Source organism: Rhopalosiphum padi, chromosome 4 (assembly GCF_020882245.1).
Source record: "Rhopalosiphum padi isolate XX-2018 chromosome 4, ASM2088224v1, whole genome shotgun sequence".
Taxonomy (NCBI): domain Eukaryota; kingdom Metazoa; phylum Arthropoda; class Insecta; order Hemiptera; family Aphididae; genus Rhopalosiphum; species Rhopalosiphum padi.
In genome coordinates this window covers 42475147-42498101 of record NC_083600.1, presented here as the reverse complement: position 1 = coordinate 42498101, position 22955 = coordinate 42475147, and the positions used below count along the sequence as shown (strand labels likewise).

The window sequence follows — 22955 nt, the reverse complement described above, 5'->3', positions numbered from 1 at the left end:
AAACACATCTTATGCTTTGGGTCGTTTGAAATCACATGCACGAAATGGCATATTACAATATTACAATAATTGTTATTGACATTCATTAATAATGGATTACCTACTCCAAAACGTATAAAACATAACTTTATGTCTACTCGAGAATGCTAATGCTTATATGAAAGGAGTACCTATATAAATGTACAAAAGAAAATATAGATTTAAATTCGTATATTGCAATGGCTCGATGGATTATGTTAATTTTAGCATAGAATATTTAAAAATAATAGTAGGTACCAATTACACAGTTTACTCATCTTTATTGTCAACAAAAAATATTGCCCCAATAAATTAGTCTTTTACTATAATAGTAATTGTGCGATAGAATTTGATTTGATATTCATTTAATTTTAACTGAATATTGATATAATATATTTTTTTTTTATTGAAGTTTTTTCAAGGGTAGATACCTTACTTAAGATATGTTTGGATTTCAAATTCATACCAACTATCACAAAAGTGGTTGTTTAGTAGAAAACTAAGAAACATAATATTGATTAGAATAAATCGCATTAAGTATACAACATCAGTTTATAAATTTAAAAGTGTAGGTATTATACACCTAAGAATAATTATTAAAAAAACGTAAATAAACACATTAAAATTGAATATAAATATAAATATTATTTCTATAATACTTTTGTTTGCTATGAAAAGTCACTAAAACATATTATAAAGGTTATGTAATCATAACGGATATCATTGTTCGCTCATTTGATTTTGTGTGATGAACTATTTCATTTTGACATAGTCGAAAATAGAATAAGTTCGAAGTTCATGAATGATAATTGCATAACGTTCTCTATAGACGTAATACATTCCAATAAATTTAAAAAAAAATTGTTTATCATTTTCTTTTAAATATAAATAACTTTATATATTAATAATATATTATTGAATGGTTTAAAAAAAAATAACGTTTAGATATTTACAATACATTTTCGTAATCTCGATATTACGCTGATACATGGGTTAATAATTTACTATAGTTATTTAATTGTAATATGTATAATAATATACCTTCAGACTACGTTTGTGTTATACAAACACTCTCATTTAAAAGTTAAAATATATACTTTTGCAGTAAACTTATTAAATGTTACGGCAATAATAAAAGTAACGATATTTATTAATCTAAAACTTTATGTGACATTTTATTTTGTGCTATAAAAATATAAAAATAAATCTATTTATATTAGATAAGTAATATGTTTTCGAAGTATATACATACAAGCATGTTTGCAAAATAAACAGTAAGATAGTAGAATATAAAAATATAACTTTTGAATTAAATGGGGTTTTTTTTTTTAAATCAATTTAAAAAAATATTATTTTATTATTTGTATTGATCATTTAATATTGTAATAATTTAAATTTAAAAAAAAAAAGATTAGTGATATCAAACTTAATTTATTGATTTCCTAGATTATGAATAAATGCGTAATGCATAATCTCGAGAATTCGATAAATAGTTAAGTGATGGTTTTACGAAATATAAATTAAACTTTAGTCACAGGTACCTATATAAAATAATATCTTAAGCGCTGTACTATAATTCAAAGATTCCTTCTTTTGGAGTAAATTTGAATACAACAAATAAGTTTCTTATTGCAAAATAAATTCAATAGTCTAACAATCAAAGAGTATTTTACATGCTCTTTATGAAGCCCACCCGTGCGGAATAAAACTTGTGACAGTATTTAATTTAACTGACAGTAGTTTATCATAACATTCATAACACTATTTATGACCACACGCAGTGTATAACATTTAAAACGTCAGAGATTATTGGACAAATTTTTTACAATTTATATCAATCAAACAATAACTTTTTAAACATATTCACTATTAAATTAAGTAGAAAAACAATTGTATAAACTTAAAGTTCTAAAATTTATTTTTTTGAAAGATATTTCTACTAAAATAAAATAGTACCTATACCTATATATAATTTAATTATTTTATAAATCACGTAGGCATTTTACGTGTATAATAGATTAAAATGTAAGAATATCATAAGGTTAATAAATCTATAGTCGAAAGTTATTGTTTAAGTATGTTGCATATTATGATATTTTATTATAAAAATATTTTTATTTAAATAGTACCTTTAAATCCATGAATTTATAGTTTCTTGTTTTAACATGTTGACCACAATTCGATCTAAAAATAGATCTCATGATCGTACGGAATCATTCACTAAATAATTAATTTTATTACTGTCAACTTGAAACTTAAATTTGACCATTCGAGTATTAACATCTTCATAAATGAAATTCCAGTATTGGGTTAAAATTTTTTTTGTTTATGTAGGTACAGCTAAAAGTAACATGTTACAAGTTCATTTACTTCATAAGCCCAATTGAAAATAATATTTATATATTTAAATTTATATATAGAAATCATCAAATAAAATAAAAATCTTAATTATATACAATAAATAATAATATATAATAATTCTTAAAATGAATATATTTGACAAACAAAAAGATAAAAAAAAAAACGAACATTCTTATCATACATCACATGGATGATAATATTTATTTTACATAATATTATTACAATTATTAATTTATTGTCATTAGAACATTTGTTAAACATTATTAATTTTTTAGTAATTGAGATTGAGAATTTACTTAAAACAATGTTTATATAGAAAAAAATTCATAACAAAAACAAATTAAATTATTTCTTTGCTAAAAATACCAAAATTATGTGGCAACACTGTATAGTATTCGAATCCAATGAAAAAGTACCGATAAATTAGGCTCAATCAAAGGTATCGCTTATTCGCTTATTAAATCATTGTCACAGAATAACATATAATTATTCGATGGTATAGTACCATTAGTACTATAGTCGTACAGATATTGTGAGTTGTGTCGTGAAAATTGACTATGGATTTCACTTTCTTTTTATCTTATTTTTTCATTTTTTGAGACTCAAATTTGGATCTCGTGGCAAAATAAATTAACTGTAATAAAAATCCCTTGCCCTTCAACGTGTAAAATGTGTAACACTACGTCATATAGAATTTAAAAATTGAGGTAGATAATACAAATATTTTGTTTAAAATTATCAGATTTAAGTGATACATTGTTAGAGAAGTATATTACAATAATCATGTTTAAATATTTTTACCGAAGGAATAGATGGTTCCAAAACTACTTTTCCGTTACTACAGAATTAAGAAATTTGTACACATCACTACACGGGTAATATACCTAGATATTTACTAAAAAATGGATTACATAATATAATAACCCGTATACTGACTTCAATTATATATTTTTACATAGGACTAAAAAATTCTAAAAATGATTTAATAAATCCGTAAACTGAGTTCTTAATAAACTTCATAACCTGGTTGTCCATCTTTGAAATTACTTTTTTTATCGGACCCTCTAAGATAAAAACCATCGTCCATCTTATACGGGCAATTTCATATTGCTTTTGGTACAATGTATTATGTAAACAGTCTAGCGCACGTGTGTCTAATCTATTACTATATTTATTCAGCTCGGGTATTTGATACTTGCTTATTAATATGACCGAAACTCTATATACGACGTGCTTGCCCAAACGGATGTATGTATAATGTATTTTACACTAGTATTTTAATAGTGACATTTTCAACGAAATAGAATCTAAACAGCTGCAAATTACGACTGTCCAAGGCATTGGATCATTTAGTAGGTAGTCAAGAAGTTAATTTCTTTAAACTTTAACTCAATTAAAAAGGGTAAGTTAAAAAATAATACTTACGTTATATTGAAATCATATTTAAATATTTATTTTCAACTATAAAGTTAAAACTAATGAATCAATTATTTTTCTGTTTCAATTACGCTGTATAGAATGATTTTAAATAAAAAATAAACAAATCAGTATTGCTTGATTTAATGACTTAAAATAAACGTGTTCTAAATTACTTAAACATTTACTGCTACTGTATACAGTGAAAGTAAATAGTAGAATAAATTGTCAACAAAATATTTAGTTATTATTTAAAATTAATCCATTTAACTATTATATATTAGGTAGGTACATATATTGTTTGTTATTTATTACTGATAGATAAATTAACGTTCTTTATGTTGATTTAAGTATAGGTACTTAACAAACTCAAGTTACTTTTTCTATTAAATTACCCTCCTTTGTAAATAAGACAATAAGACATAATTATAGTAATTATCAAAAATATGTATTATATTGTTGATAAAATCTTATTTTTCAAATAGTTATTATATAGGGTACAAACCATTGAAACATGCTTGGGTTTACTAAATACTTAATAATAATTGTACAATAAACGAAACAATTTTTATATTGTTTATAAAATATATTTATTAATAATATGTACTATCGCACGTATGTCAAAAATATTAAAAAACCGATGCTTTATTTCATAATAATGAATATATTTTTATTTTTTTATTAACTGTTAACGGTCATTGCTTCAACAACAAAAGTTATTAACCTACATTAGTAGGTACATAAGTAAAATAAATTATTTATTAAGAGGACGATAAACCCGCATGTGATGTTGTTTCTGTCTTACTAACGTACATCATAGTCAATTTGCGTTCAACGGAATACATTTTGTGATGTTAGCATTAATATAAGAGTAAATTTACCTATTATCAAATTTAAAAGAAAGAATATATTATCGTTTTAAAGTGAGTTATATAGCTATGTAAAATATTACAACTTTAAAATGTTCATAACTCACTTTAAAATAATAATATCATTAAAAGCCTATGATATTTCCTAGATAATATTCTTACCATTAAATTAAATAATAAAAAAATTTACTCTAATATTAAAAGCTAACATCACAAAATGAATTCTGGTGAACGAATATTGTCCATATTGTATGTAAGTAAGACAGAGACAACACATGCGGTTATACCGTCCACTTAAAGGACTTTTTACTATTTTGTATTTTGACTCCATATTTATAAAAAAAAAAAAAAAATACATTTTAAATAATGTTCAGGATTAAAACCATGTAGATATTATATAATTATTACATATTATGTTATATATTTGTTTTATTTTTATATAGTAAAAGTTTATTTTTATTTGAAAACAGTTTATAGGCGGTATATGAAAATGAAATTAAAGATGGTTCATTGATCAATCTACAATAAGAAATGTTTTTATACATTTGAAAAATATCACTTATTTTAATCAATTTGTTATTAGATTAATTTTCCCAGCCATTTTTTTTATAACAGATAAGTACCTATAAGTAATTATATCGTCAAAAATGATAGTATTATAACAATAGATGTTGTTTTGATTATTGTTTTGACCGAACCAAAACTCGATGGAAATCCCAGAATACTTTGATATTAATATAATGTTAATTTACTTTAATCATATTTTAAAAATACACAATTTCAGTAGAAATGAAACAATGAAACGAATTTTCCAAATATTTAAAAGTGTCGTAAACAAATAGTTGAGTAATTATTTTTTTTTGAATGAAGATTCTGTAATAGTGCATTAGTAAACAACTTTTTTCATTTTAGTCTACATTTGATTTAGATAAAAAAAAATTACAACCTACCTAATTTAAAAACATTAAGTTTAATATTTTATAAGTTTTTCTATTTCAATTGTTTTAGTATTAAATGTTCTGAAGTAATAAATAAAAAAAACATAACTTAATGCTTTTTCCAATCCATTAGATATTTCCATGCTTGATTAACGATTCAACGAAATTACATGGAAAAAAAACAATTTACAATTAGTTAAATCTATACAAAGTATAACAATTGATTAAATAACTTAGCTTTTAAAGTAAAAATATAACTGAGTATTAGAGTCGATAGTAGTTTTGACAAAACTTCAATGTAGGGCAAATTTAGTATAAATTATAAATATATACGAAAAAAATATTTTAATCCTTTTTAAGAGTTTTTAAATGCACTTAAGTTTAACATTCGTAGAACTAATTAGAGGTTAATAATAGCAATTTACAATACATTATTGTTTTTAAATATTAAAATAATATTCGAAATAAATTTAAAATGGGGGAATCGTTTCCCTTTCAACATTAAACTCGGTTACATAATGAAACATATTCTGGTGTAATAATTAGGTTTAATAATTTTTCATGTAATTGAATATTAAAGTAAATATTTAATTCAAACATTAAACTAATATGGACAAATATCAAAAGTATGTATGGACTATTTTTTCTATCATCATAATACGGCGTAGTTAAAATGTTTAAAACACATAAAAATAATATAATATAATATATCGTTGTAACATTGCTGTGATATAATATTATTTATACAATCATTTAAAAAGTTTTTATTGGTATATTATGTTGACTAGACAATTTGCATTTGGTTTAGAATTTTGTTTTACTGCAAATAGTTAAATTAATCAAAGTAAGGTTTATGGTCCATCCGAATGACGTCAAGATATTATGGTAGGTAAGTACTTTTCTGAACAGCAATTAAAATAAATGTTCAAAGATTTATGAAAGGAATTAAGGCCAAAGAAGCAAGTGTTGGAAAATACATTTTTTAAGAAAGTATTTGCACATGTCACGATTAAATTTAAACAGTCAAGCTCTAATTTGGACAAATTGATCTTTATGTCAGTGGTTCGTGTTACATTTACAGTCAACGTAATTTTATACAGTGGTATACAACTTTTTAATGGTGGTGGGCTGAATCCAAAATACATTTTAACATGGGAGGCTAAAATTATTCGAAGATTAATAAACATGGAGTAATTTAATTAAAATGGTAAGTATTTATTAGATTCTAATTAATAATTGCTATTCGTGATGTTATTTAATGTATTCAACTATTGAATTATGATTTTAAAAGACCACAAGTGATAATTATATTATACAATCTAAAAATAATAAATGTTTTTACACTCCTTGAATGAATTGAAATTGAATTCAGAAAATTAAATAATCGATTGCGTATGCTTGGACCTCTCTTAACTAAAAATAAGTTCTCCACTATAAATACCAAACTACTAATCTATAAATCTCTTCTTAAACCCATGTGGACGTATGGTCTTCAACTGTGGGGAGCGGCTAAAAAATCTAACACTAACCGAATCCAAACTTTTCAAAATATATCTCTCCGACGTTTATCAAATGCTCCATATTATCTCTAACCAAACTCTCCACAAAGATCTCCATATTAGAACTATAGAAGAGGAAGCACGTATTTTTTACACTCGTTTCCATAAAAGACTTCAATCTCATCATAATCCTCTCATAAAAGACCTTTCCGTCCTCACATTACCAGGTAATCCTACCCGAAGGTTAAAAAGGAAGTGGTGCCGCGATCTACAACAAAACTTTAATGTTTAACTTTTTCATACAATAAAACTAAATTAAAAAAAAAAAAAAAAAATGTAATAAAAAAGAAAAATTTTAATAATTTAGTCAAGAGCAACTAATGGGTGGCTGCTTAAATCATACCTATCATGTAATGTTTTTTTTTTACTGTTATCACATAAGCTCTTTGTACTAAACTGTGTAGATGGTTTATACCAAATAAAAATAAAAAAAAAATGATATTTTTTGGATAATGTATTAATAGGTATAAGAATTACATTTTTATTTTTGTACCGTGTTATTTTTTCTTAATGATACTTATACGATATACTGTTGCAACATCTGAACTATTCGATTATTTTTAAATTAGGAATACTGCATTTACTTTTATTCTTTGCTGATTTAGTCTGTACTTAATACATTTTAAACATCAAATAATCACTATTGATGCTCTAATTAAAAAAGAAGTAGAATGATTAACTTGCATTTGGTATTGAATTTAATTGTTATAGTAAGATTTAATTGGTATAAATCGGACGGAATTGGTGAACTTACATCACAAAACACAATTTTGGCCAAAGAGTTTATATTTTAAAAATTAAAATTGTTTCCATGCATAAATATTTTTAAATTTTAGTTAAATTATATAATACATTTTTCTCACATACCGCTCATAAAAACAAATATTTACTAGTTATAATATTATAACATTATAATTAATACTGTCTTAGATTATATCATATTGATATATTAATAACATTAGTTTTAATGACATATTTATTTAATATAAGTTTTCATAAATAAATGAAATTTTATTTTTTTAGAATTTAGATAATACGGAAATATATCAATAAACGTCAAAAAAAATTTTTGTTTATATGATCGTTATAATAACTATACATTATTATAATGATATACTGTTTATAAAATACTAAAATATTTAAGCATCTATTAGATTTTGGGTGTTTTTTACAAATTACAAAAGTTAAAACTCATTAAAATACTAATCTAAAACCATGATAGTAAGTAATCATGATAATTTCCTTAGTCACTTAGCAACTTTTCTAATTTTAATATTACATATTATTTAAATTTACTTTGATTAAGTTATTTCGTCTGAAAATTGAAAACACCAATAAGATAATTAACACTAAATTATATATTTTATTCAACAATTTAAATTCATTGAATAACAATATGTAAATTTTAAAAACTTACTGTAAAGTAAACGCATTAATAAGTTTTATTCCAAAAAATAATTAGAAATGTATTAAACCATTGGTTAGAAGTTAACATAAAATAGGTATAAATGTACCTTGTTCTATAGTCCACAATAAATTAAAGATTTTAAATATCACTATAATTGCATTTCATCATTTGTGTTTTGTGTGATCTACTAATTAATTATATTTAATTTTTAGAAAGGGTTCTTATATGATCCCATTTTAGTATAATATACCTATTTGATTAATATTTTATGTATATCATATAAATATCACAAATGGGCACTTTAATTTTATAAATGATCATCATCCTTGCCAATTTTTTGTAACTATAAAAAAAATGTTCAGCTAAAATATTACTGAAAAATATGAAGTAATGTAATACAATAGTGGATCTTATAAATGTCATAATGTTACGGTCAAATATTTTAGTTAAGAAAAATCGTAAATAACTGGGAAATTCTGTCAATAATTCAATAAATTATTTGTATGTATAGGGAATTTGTTAAAAAAGTGTTTTTACTATCATTTTCATCTTTAATTGGTCAATAACGACAATTCTTAAATCTGGGGGTCTAATATAATATATGGTATTTAATAATTGAACAATTGAACAATTATACATTTATTATTATTATTATTTGACATCTGTACAATTATTGCCACTATGATAGTGGATAGATGAATAGAATAACAATTATAGTAAACATTTTTTTTATTATCACAAAACCAAATTTGCAGTTACCTCTTTAGAAAAATTGCACCCTGATGAAGAGCTGCTTTTTTTCTGTGGCTGAAGTGAAGACTTATTTCTTGGTTTTTAATTTGTTTCATCGCTTTATCTAATTCTATAAATTATTTATCTTTATAATAAGAAATTTTGGGTCTTGTATATACTTATGTTTCAGCCTACCATATTCTGCACCGGTTCAAATGTATAAATACTTATCTATTGTTAAAAAACTAAATTGCTTAAAAATCTCAAATTGTTATACATAGTTGATACATGCCATCTTAACATGAAATAATAAATTCGATGAAATTATCTCAGCCTCAGATAAAGAACTTCAAGCCGTATCAAAATCATAAATCAAGTACTGAGAACCGAACAATTGTACATATTTTGTTTGATCTTTGATAACTTTTTTGTCTGACAACTTATTTTTATCAGATAACGAGTTAAATGTAACATGCATATATTTTACACCTGTAAAATGATGTATCTGCATCGTTTGATATTTTACGTTACTATTAAAGATGTATTCAACGTTAATGTCTAACTTAACTAGCCATTGCTTAATGTCAATAATCAGGTGGTAAATATTGAAGTCATCAGCGTATAAATCAAATTTGACAAGTTGGGCAATTCTGTTGATGGCAGCAAGACAGAAAGTAGAAAACTGAAACTATTTAAAACTGAATGACTCCATTTATCTGTCAAAAAAGTTTTGACAAAGTTAGACTTTCTGCGTCTTCCACTTAAAAATTATATTTTCTACTAATATTTGAACATTTGATTGTGGCTATGAACAGTGCCCACATTTAGCAATAATTGCTAAGTTAATTTATACTAAATTATACTGATTTCTCCTGTCATAATTTGTTTTTAATACATAATAACCGTTCAATTCCTGACGTGTATTTAAGGAAAGAAAAAAATTATTTGTTTATTTGTGTAAATGTGTTAATAGATTGTTTCTTCAAGTAACTTTTTTTAAAGTCAATATCGTCCATTGCATCATTTATAATAACTTTGTCACACTATTATAAATAATTAATAACTAATATAGAATCTACATCAAAATGTTGTGGCAATTAGATCGTAGTAATTATATTGTATTAGAAATATTGCAAATTTGCAAATACGAAATTATCGCATTTTGTCACTATAATATATAATGACAAAATAAATATGTGCTGAAAATACGTTCTTAAGTTGTTCAAAATCGGCAGTATATTTTTTAATTTTAAAACTGTTTAAATTTTTTACCTAATACGTTGATTCATTTCCAGATCGATGAATAGAGTGCACTTAGCATAGGATCAAAACAATTATGCTGACTTGAATTGAGTTATTTGTTTGTTCGTGGAATATCCTGTTCTGACATTGAGTAATAATTACATGTATCAATTAAAAATAAAAAGACGACTCTTCTACTTCTATGACGGACAATAAATTCTAACAATCCACGTATACAATTGAAATAATTGACTAAATTATATCAAATATTTTCATGATGTTGGTAAAATTCTGATTTAATTTAAAGAAAATGTTAAATAAAAGAAAAATGTATTAAATATGTTTGTTTATTTCTTTTTTTTTTTTTGGATACAGAATGGTATAATATATAATTCATACTACATTTGAATAATTAGCTTAATGTTATGATTAAAATGTATTAATTAAAATTATGAAGTTAACATGAGAATTTTCTATCTTCAAACCATGGTTCACGTATTTTCTTTGATATTTTGAATTAGCTTTAGCTTAAAATCTAAAAGTCTATCATTATGACTGTTATAATTAATACTATTTTAGTGTAAAAAATGTATCACTTATTGTATTTTTGTATTCGATATGTATTTAAAAGTCGATAAGAAATTTTGGATCAGAAGAAGCATATATTTCTTTTTTTTTATTCTTTAAATAGTATGTTTTAATTTAAACTTGATAATTGTCCTTCTGCGCTTCGAGTAATTCAAAATGTCATGTACAATTTTGCTTCTAAAATAAAATTTAAAAATAATTACAGTAAAAATATTTATTTAGGCATACATGATATGTTATAATTCCTATAATAGAATAATTTGTTAAATAAAAATTTTTGAATGTTTCATTCATTTTTTCCATCGCCTCGATAGTTTTTATTTGCCCATTTCTGGAACGTCGTAACATTAGGACCGGTATTTCCTGTTACGCTTTATTTTTGGAATATGAAAAAGTTAAACTTTTTACTAGTTAAACTGTTATCTATATACTGCGATAACATGACGAGCGAGCGATAAAGTGACCAGGACGCTATTACTGAAATATTTTGACGTAACACCGAACTTTAGAAGTAATAATTGACTCGTGTCTGTTTTTTTTTAACCAAGTCCTCTATAATGTAACAATATTAATTGTTTGTATATGTCTACAAAAACAAGTAGTTTGCTTACCATGAACGTTTAAAAAAAATAAAATAAGGAAATTTCGAGAACAAAAGAATACTAAACAATGTGTCGGAAACATTACCAATACAATAAAGGATCGTCATAATATGTCATGTTTTATTTGTATAGTTGTTTTTCCTTTCGTTTGATATTTTGTAACAATCTTAAATTTTTATTTTTATTTTTTAGAAACATGCAAACATAATGGTGCATAAACTAATGTTCCTATAATAGTGCTTATATTATAATATATATATATATATATATATATATATATATATATATAATTGTTAATAGTAATACAAACATAAAAATGTGTCAGAAACATTTTGCTATAAATATTATAATCTCTATTTTTTAATGTAAATAAAAAATATATGGTCGCTGATGAGACGTGAAAATGAATAAAAATTAAGCAAAATATCGAAAATTAATTTATGAGCTTTTATACTTGCAGCCATAAACAACAAATGAGAGAAAATTTTCTATTATTTCGCGCGGAACTTGATCAACCATAATAATACAAGCGACAAAATTACTCGTATAACCATGAACACTGCAGTGTATAGTACAGCAACAATTAGACAAACATTTAATACACAATTTCTCATAAGTTTTTCTTATAGCAACCCAAAAATACATATTACAATTTTTTTACGAACTTCCAAGATACAATGTTTTTGAAATTGGATATGTAAATAAAAGATAACGATTTATTGTAACTTAATAAATATTATTTGTATGGAATTTAAATTTTGCCGTTCTGTTTATTATTACATATTTTACATTTATAGTTTTTGTATGCCATATAAATCGTTAATTTCAAATAATATAACATAGGTAATATCCATTGCAATGATCTCCTCAAACTCGATACCTACTATAAAGCAATGACTTCCTAAGTTTTTGTGTGTTAAGATTTAAGCAAACATTTTTTTTACTAAATTTTTTAAGTGTTTTAGATTAATTAAATTAGTTGTAGAGTTAAAATCTAATAGCATTTAAAAATTTTTGTTTCTTGTCAAATTATGACAAAATAATTGCATTATAATTTACTTTACAAGTACTAAACGATTTATTATATTAATTATATTATTTAGATTCGATATTTTTTGAGTTTTTAGCATGCAAATGGTTATTTGTATTATTTATTAAAATTTGTAACAACTTAATGAACTTTGTTTAAATAGTTGGTGGTAAAAAAAGTTTTTTTAATTAAATGTATATTTAGATTAATGGGACAATTACAAATCTTGTAATTTTAAAATTTGTAACCCATTTTCAAAAGTTAATAGCTCTTTTAATAACTAAATAATATATAATGATAATTAATTGTCCATTGTTTTGATCATATAGTTTGTATAGCATTGAAAAATTATACGAAAAATATTTTATGAAATTCTGTCAAGATATGACCAATATCAGAAAATAAACTGCGATTTTAAAATGTTGTATTCAATTTGTTATAATCAAACAAATATTATGCATAATGTAAGTATATACTTTTTAATTAGTAACTAATATAAAGGTGAATTCTTAAAAATATAATTATTAGAAATGATCAAAAATACACATTGTATAACTCAAACATGGACAAGATTTGACTATAATATGTTTATTATTTATTGTGAAAATTTTATTTCTTATTTTATATTTAATTGGTCATTGAAAATACTTACATTGGAGAAAGTTCTATTTGTGATTAGTATTTACATATTATATCAATCGATAAAATTTGGTATTGTGATATGTATTTTAGAATTTAAGTATTTTATTGATTTTTCCTACAGTATAAAAATCATGTATTGATTCTGACTCGCGTATACATAAATGTGCTCTAAAGAACCTCTTGCATATTTATCGCGAAGTATGAGAGTAAGTATAAGTGGATGTATATTAAAATAAACTTGTTGTATTTTAGATTTTGGAAGATAATTATTGTTAATTATTGTTAAAATTTGATTTCTATAAACATAATTTACACATAAATGAAAGAACAAATAATTGCATTTAATATTTCTAGCTGAAAGCTAAGTTTTTTAAAGTTTATTTTAATATCGTGAGTCAGCTAAGTTATGAAAATATCACATTTTTTTTAAAACTTAACAAACACAAAATTAATTTACTTATTCTTGTTTGTATTCCAGTTTTAAAGTGACAAAGAATAAAAAAATCTCACGAATATAGTTTTATTCCAGAAATTTTACAAGATGGGTATAAAACCAATGATATATGTATTATTATTTTTATTTTACAAGACCTTTGAAACAAAATAAACAGAACTATAAAAGATTTCTTACATCACATATCAGTATATCACACGAAAATAGAGTAAAATGTGTACGCATCAACATATAAAGGTTAGTGTAGAAACAGGTATCTGTAAAGAAAATATGCAATGAGTAAATGATGAGTACATATTAAGGGATTGGTTTGTGTACTTTAATATATACATATATTTTGTATGTTAAAAGAGATATTTAGGTGGATACTATTTTCATCTCGATGATTTTAATTAGGTAGGGCATGGCGTGTGTGTTGCTAAAAAATATTTTAGTTTAATTTATATCTTTTTGGAAGATATTTCAAAAAGCGTATTTTCTATGACATAAGATCAACGACAATAATTAGACCACAATTGGATGTTTTACAAACAAATATTTTTAGATACATTCTTAATGCTTTCACGTTTTACAGTTAAAATTAGTTTAGTTAAATGTTTGAAAGTAGAATAAATTAAGAGGTGACAAATGAGTTATATTTTATGATAACTTAAACGCAGTAAACTTAAATTTAAAGTCTTACCTATAATAGATAGTTTATTCAATTCTTTAAAATAATATTAGAATTTTCATTTTTGAATGATGATAAATATTTTTATTTTATTTTTAAATAAATAAATTAAATTGTTTACAAAAATAAATCATTTTTAAATGTATTCAAAAAATGATAATATAAGTGGTGCTCTAATAAAATCACGCTAACAAGCATTACTCAGAAATGTTTCGACAGTTGTTGATTTGCTTTTTTTTATGGTAAGAGAAATGATTGAGGAAATCAATTAATGACCTATTTTTTAATGCTATTAAAACCTAGTTTTAAATTTTCACATTATAAATAAAACTTTTGTACACTGTACACTTAATAGATAATAATAATAATAACAAACAAATTCCTTGGATCAAATAGAATGTAGAACATTATTTAATAACCAATAAATTTCATTGTTTCACTAAAAATTTAAAAATATATAACTATTTGTTCTATGATCATAGTTTGATGAAATACATTTTTAAGTAAGTATTAATGACTACCAAGTAAATTCAAAGAAAAATATTGAATTCCGGTTAAAAATAAACTAGTGTTGTGGCATTTCATACATTTGCTTCATTAATATACATATATCTTTAATATTTTAAAGAACATATAATTATAGCATATAATATTCTCCAATTTTATGTTTAGTATAATATATATTCAGTAGTTATTTGTATTTAGAAATGGAATTATGCAGGATGGTTTATAAGTTGCCTAAGTCTAGACATAAGGGACAATGCACCAATAGAAAGATTTTGCAAAATGTTTGTTTGATATTTATCTACACTCTTTTGTTTTATTGTTAACATTTCATGGTTTTCTTAATAATATCGTTTATTTCAGTTTAGAATTCAATATAGAGTATATAACATGAAATATTATAATAACTCTTATAAGTATATAGCTATGGCGATCGGTGGGTTTGAACGCTTTGGTGTTGTAAAATGTCGATGCATTATTACTTATAATATTATATACAGTATACTATATGAATATTAGTAATAATATGTTTATTGATTGGTCGAATTTGTACGTTGAACAATTCAAGTTAGAAATAAATTAAAAAAACATCGATATTGGCATTAAAGAATATAACATATACTTCTGCCTAAATGTATAATAATGATTCATCACCTCTTTTATCATACCAAAAATCGCTGTTATCAAGTCAAAACAATTCCTACGCCCACCATCTTTATATATGTCAGTTATCGTAGCAGGTTTTTTGACACAAAAAAAAAATCAATATTTACAATAATGTATAATAATATACAGCTATGGTTAAACTATTTTAATACTGTAACAGTTTTAATATATAATATTCATAACTATTCTGACAGACGAATCAACCAATCAATAACGAATAAAAAACGTATAAGTATCTATAGATACTATTAAATCAATATGGACATTTGATACTCTTCTTCTTCACTCAAGACGGTCTATCTATCTTTTTTCCAACAACTTGTCTTTTACCTTCATGATATCTATTTTAGTGTGTATTTTATTATGATTTTCGATTTCATATGCTATTTTTCCCTAGCCAGATCATGCTTCTTCCTTTAAGTGTCTAGATTATGTCTTCTTCTTCCAAAATGTTTTTAATTTTTATATTCGTTATCACTTTGTACTCTCCCATTTTTTCATTTTTTTGCCCAAACTAGAGGAATTTTCTTTCAAAAACTGTGAATTTTTCTTATCTTCCTTTGAAGTTGGTTACATTTTCTATTCATAAAGAACAACTAGTTTTACAAAACTTTCTATAATTGTTTCTTCAATTTTTTGTATCTGAAGATTTTTGATTTGCAAATTAGCTAGTCATGTTTCATATTTTAAATATACCTATTTACTAGCTTATGTTTTTAGCAATTATTTATATGAAATAAGTTAATTATGAACATATAAGTATTTAATTTACAATGTTGTGTTTTATCGTGAACTTTAAAAATTATTAGGAATACCATTATAATATAGGGATAAATACAACTTTAAAATAAACTACGTAAAAATAAATGCAAGAAACTAAACTAAAATGTATTGTCACAGTAGGTACTACTGCTATCTCCAACCCCTCAAATCAAAAAGAATATAAAAGGACACCATCAAACTCAAAAAATCAATAATTATTTTATTACCATAATAAATAGAATAGAGTCTAACACTAGGATAAAAATACAAATAAAATGTGTTCGCTAGTCACGGTGATTTTTGACATTGCGCATGATGTCACGTATTTGTTCGCCGCGACGGCGGCCATGTATAATAAACGTGGCAATATTTATCCGTTTTTGGTTTAACGTAAAGTAACTGCTAATGAACTTATTTTTTGTTCGAATAATCTAACCAAATGTATTCAAGAGTACCTCATAATCTATCCATTTGTATAATTATATCACATTTAGGTTTAATCTTTTAGAAAAAAATAACACTTAAATAAATTATATTACGAGTTTACCATACATTCACGGTAGTAAACGTGTATAAAATTGTTTTGACGACCGTGACATTGTGTACCAGTACCTATAGATTTATGACGCCTAAATTGGCCATTTTAGTCTTAACAAGTCATAGCTAATATTAGAAGTGGGTTAAAATAAATTAAAAATAAACATATAGCAGTAGTCATACGAGTTATGACAGCGGTTAGCTTATAATATACTTGTTATTATTTCATTAATATTAAATCAAAATGTGATATAATTATACGAATAAAAATATTATGAGGTACTCTTGAATATATTTGATTAGGTGATTCGAAAAAAAAAATAAGTTCATTAGCAGTTACTTTACGTTAAACCAAACACGGATAAATGTATTATATATGGCCACCACCACGGCGAAAACTACTCTGTGACGTAACGCGCAATATTAAAAATTACCGTAATTAGCGAACGGATTGTCACAAACGAATTTTAGTTAAATTATTTTTTTCGTCATAGCATTTACCATAATTTAAGCCAAAGACAATTTGATGAGTTGGGTGGTCCTTTAAATAAATAAAAATAAAAATGTATAACTTTTATTTTCATTGTAATAACAAACCGACTTTTCGAAGTGTATCTAAAATTCATTGAGTTGTTATAATGATCGAATGTGCGTACACACAAATTTACGTTTCAGTATATATATGCGCACGAATCATTAACTAAACTTATTCAGTCATTCACCATTTTATCCTTTAGTTTTATATGATTCTGATATTTTGAAATACAAATTCTGATTTATTAAAATTTACAAAATAAGGATTATAATTTTAGAAAAATAATATAGTTTGTATGTGATTATAGATAAAATATACCAGTATGTAATATTATAGTTTAGTATCTACTCATTAATCATTATACACAGACATTTTCTATAAATTATAAAATGTTAATACAATAATATTTACTATGATAATTGTCATTTTTAAAATCATCATAAATGATTATCCATGGATAGTATATAAAGATTAATACACGACAAACTATTCCTTTAAATTAAAATTAAAGATAACAACATTTAACAGAAAAAATCACCTTTTTAACATTGACAGAAAAGAATTAGAAAAAATTTTATTTATAGTGACATGAAACTCCTTTAAATAGCGTAATAAATCATATAATATTATTTGAAAATATGGTATTTAAGTGTACTTATATACTTATTGGGTCATTGGGACGCAATGGACGGCAGACGCACCAATTGTCTGACGACGCTGATGTTAAGCTAACGGTTCTGTTGCTAATTCCCAGAAGGGTAACCATGTGGGAATTATATTAATACACACGTCATGTCGTAACATAACCATAATATTCGAGACCAATAATATCTAGCTGTTATCCGCCCTATCATAAAAAAGTATACTTAAAAATTTCAAAAATCAAAGTTTGATTAAGCAGAAAAATACACAAATATACAATTATGAAGAGCATGCTGAGTGAATTATTCAGTTTATACATGCTATTATATTGTTATTATATAAATGTATACGAGCAGGAAATGGCGAATGACTGGCAAAATGACACTTTAGCACGACAACGCGGCACCTACTCAAAGGTAATGAGATATTACGTCCTATCTAGGCACAGGGTGAAACGATCGGGCCAAGGGGTGATTTTCAGTGCCCCGATTACGTATGCGCCACGCGTACAGTAAAATACCCACCTACAGCAAACGACCGAAGATGACGACGCGGCATGGATGCCAGAAATTATTATCATTTATCTGCCTCCATATATAATTGTATATACCTACACCGCGTCGTAATACGTACAGCGCAATAGCCGTTTGGCTGGTCGGACGAGTGAAATGTTTTTGCTTTTAGATTTATTTTTTACCGGTCGCCGAATATTGCTAAACGATGTGTGATAATACTTATATCATATGCATTCCATGTATATATTGATGTTTTGTCCTTGTCTTGGATATATATAATTAAAGGTCCTCGCGCATAGGTCGATATGGTTACAAAATTCATCACATTAAATTCACTTCCACTCGACGCTACTACAATATTGGTCAGATGTACTGCAATAATATTAGTATTTAATAAGACGAAGATAAAGGGGGGGTTCTAACGTTATACCACATTATTGAACTCTTGGAATTTTCAAACGATTTTGTTTGTTCACGATGTCACTTTATTCAGTCTTTTATTCTTTTTTTCAAATTTTCTCTTTCTGAAGTGAAGTGATGTGATGAAACTAATCGTTTTAGAATGATGCATTTGATTTTTTTTTTTTTCGTAATGTTATACATGATGAATCTAGTTTGAAAAGACCATATCGAATGATGGAATCTATCGGAAATTGCAAGTATTTGAAGTTGTCAAAATTGAGAAAAGCTCATTATTCCAATATAAAACAATATAAGCATGATAAATATATATATTGTTAAAAAAACAAAAATGGCTACTTTATAATGTTTTTCTCAGAATTATCGAACATTAGATAATAGAATGATCAATATTTTACAGCTATATATAAGTTTAAGAAAGGTTATAATACGCCACTACTGTAAAGCTATATAAACAAGTTATAACTATATAATTAGACAGCGTGGCACACCTTAATATGTTTTATTATATCTTAATCTATATAACAGAATTCCAGTCAAAGTAGATTAAATGAGGTCTATGACTGGAAACGCATTCATTTCTACTTAAAATTAATGTTTTTGCCTTCTATATACATTTTAAGGCCACTAAAAAAAAAAAAACAAACTAGAAAATATTAGTATCTTAAAACCTATTTTATTTTAACCAATTGCGATAAAATAAATATGAATCAAAAATATGAAATATTTAATAGATACGAACAATAATGGGTAATATTTTTTTATGCAATGTTAATCTAAAATAAGTAATAAAGTTAAAAATAAATATATTATACTATATTCTTTACAATATACACAATTTAAATAGATATAACGTCTACAAAATACTATAGAATATAACAATGATGAAAAGTTAGGGTGTTAAAAAAAAGGCAATTTATTATTTTTTAGTTATTGTACATAATATTGATATTATTTAAATTAAACGCAATTTATTCGCATTTCTCAGGACAGGTAGTGATTTCTAGTTTTCTTTCAAATACTAGGATAAAACAATAGTGTATTGTCATCATTATCTCCCGTGTTGTATTATGTTTATATCAAGTGTTTATTATACCAACATAATTAAATCTGTTGTTAGAGAAATAGACATATATTATTGTATGGTAATATAGAAAACGGCACAGCAAATAATAATAGTAATAATAATAAATACGACCCGTTAAATTGATGTTATAATATAATATGGGAAAAGTTTTTCAACTGGAAATTATTTACTTTTAAAGCGCACAACAAACCTAATATAACCATTAATATCTCTATAAAGCTAGTTACATTCAAAAACATATTTCGCGCGATTCGGTGTAAGCATTAAGACGTTTTTTATGAATCATTTTCGAATTTATGTTTATAATATATATAAAGCCGGGAAAAAATCATAATATATTGTGTAATGTACCACCGGAAACTTAGCGTTATGTGCAAGGAGATATTTAAGAGTAAAAACAGTAAAACACACACATGCAACCTTCCAGAAATTCAACGATACAAAAAATTATATTTAATTTTCAGATATAATAATAACTCATTACTCTATCGTTAGATCGTAAAATGCATTTTCAAATTATTCAAACACAAAAAATCAAAATAATATTTAATTTACTTATGTTTTTGATAAAAGCAGGTTAAATATTTATTTTAAATAATTTTTTCTATAAGTTGGTTTGCTATAAGTATAAGTACTCGTAAAATTAAATATACGAAAAAAGATTTCTTAAACTGATTAGTTACAATTATCAGAATTACTAATTATAATATTAATACTTATGTATATAATGAATACTATTTGTAAATTATTTAGCTAGTTTGGTTAGTTGAGTTTTGATATAGGTAATAGATTATTATAAAAATTAATAAGATACTGAACTACTGAAATATATCATTAAGTATGTGAACTTATTTAGATAAGTTTAATAACTAATTTTAGTATAGGATTTTGAAAATATATGTATTTTTATATCCATATAACCTATAGTTACAATTTTAATTATGTACATATTTTTTGTTGATTTGTATAATTGACTATCAATATCTAAGAAATAAGAATGTAGATACCTAATACTAGCCAATAATCATATATTATTTTAGTTATATTATAGAAATCGTTAGAAAAATTATTTTTTATAAATATTTAATATGTACTAAATTTAATAAAATACATAATTTTGGATAATAGGATACTTTATAATTTTTTTTTTTTACTTCCTCTTAACTATTATACCTACCCAACATTTTATGAAAATCTTTTTTTGATACTATTTTTTCCTCTAATTATTGATTATTGAATAACTAACATTTTCTGATAATATGGCTAAATAAATACCCTCCCCCCAAATACCATGAAACCAAAATTAAGTACAATTAATTTAAAATTATACAAAGATTTATGATAATATTCAATGCACAAGTTAACTAGACATTTTTACATGATCTTTAAGAAAAAACAGAGCAGCTTAATGCACAAACTTGGTGTCATTGACTCGTTCAATTCAATATACACGTGATGTACTGATGTGTAGTTGTGATCATAAATTTAAATATAACGTTGAATGAATAACGCGCATCTGAAAAACGATTCTATATGCGGACACAATGCTAACATTTATTCAAAACCACGCTTGCTGACTATAAATCGTCTACCGCGTCGTCTGTGTAGTTTAACCTACGCTCGTTGAAGCCGTAGTATAATGAGAAAATGAAAAAGTACCATTTATTTTTTTGAATAGCATTCCTTCTACTTCTTCTCAAAAAAAAGTATTCCTCAGAAAAATAAATAACACCGTTGTAGTATAATATGTAACTACGCAAGACCAATATTAGATATAGTACGTATTCCTATAACCATATTATAGCGTTTAGTTCAAGGGGTGACGATGAACACATATTATATTTATGTAATGGCAAAAAATAATATCACTGACGATATAAGTGGATGGTTACGGGTGTGACATTTTATCGACAATCTGAAATCTACAAATTGTAAATTATCTACCGTTAAAAGTTCATGCAAAGCAGCGTGTGCAATATCAACAATCTAAAATAAGACTAGAATGTCTCGACGTGATGTAAAATATTTAACAGTTTCTATTCAAAATTTGGTGCTATTTTAAAATAATAACTTTTAATTTCAACGTCATAACATATTATTTTATATATATATATACGATTTTTCTTAAACGTCAGTGTTTTCTTTCGTTCGGTATAAATCGCATCGGATATCGTAATATTATTACGAGTAAGTATATAATCTGTGAAATGGTGTTCATTTACCGTTTGTCGTCGTCCTGTCAGCGACCCGTGCCCAGCGATCCGCCGCGTCCGCGTTTCGCAGAAGACCGATAGCCGCGATCAGTGCAAAAACCACGACGGGCGTTCGGGCCATAATATCGTCGAGCGCCAAACTCCTTCGTTCGCGGAGGACTGCAAACCGCAACCGGTTCGGTGTGGAAGTAGCGGCGACAATACAACGTCCGTCGACGTCCCTTCGTCGTGTCGTGTCGAACGTGAATCGACCGCGCGGCGGACTGGTTCGTTCGTCGGACGAAAATTGAAAACGAATATTGATATATGTATATTATATTATATTGCACCATCGTATGATACAAAAATGTATATACGGATTTGTAATCAGTGGCGACGGCGGTGGTAGCGACCAGAGCACCAGTGGTTTCCAGAATGGTGTTCGATCGAAAAACTGTACATTATATTAAGCGATGATAAGAGTCTATGATTCAAAACAATGATAAAATATATCAATACGTTTTATAATGCATACGTTCATTGAATTTGTCGATACTATAGGATCG

The 22955-nt window shown here is 25.1% G+C and overlaps 1 protein-coding gene across 1 annotated transcript in view; it reads right to left on the bottom strand.

Annotated features, from left to right (window-relative positions):
* LOC132929003 (collagen alpha-1(V) chain-like) overlaps window positions 1–22723 on the bottom strand; it is a 75211-nt gene extending 52488 nt beyond the window's left edge. Inside the window, exon 1 of the mRNA XM_060994018.1 lies at window positions 22420–22723. Within this exon, the coding sequence (XP_060850001.1) occupies window positions 22420–22531 (112 nt within the window). The 5' untranslated portion in view covers window positions 22532–22723. The remainder of the gene's footprint in view (window positions 1–22419) is intronic.
* Between the last annotated feature and the right edge of the window lie 232 nt (window positions 22724–22955).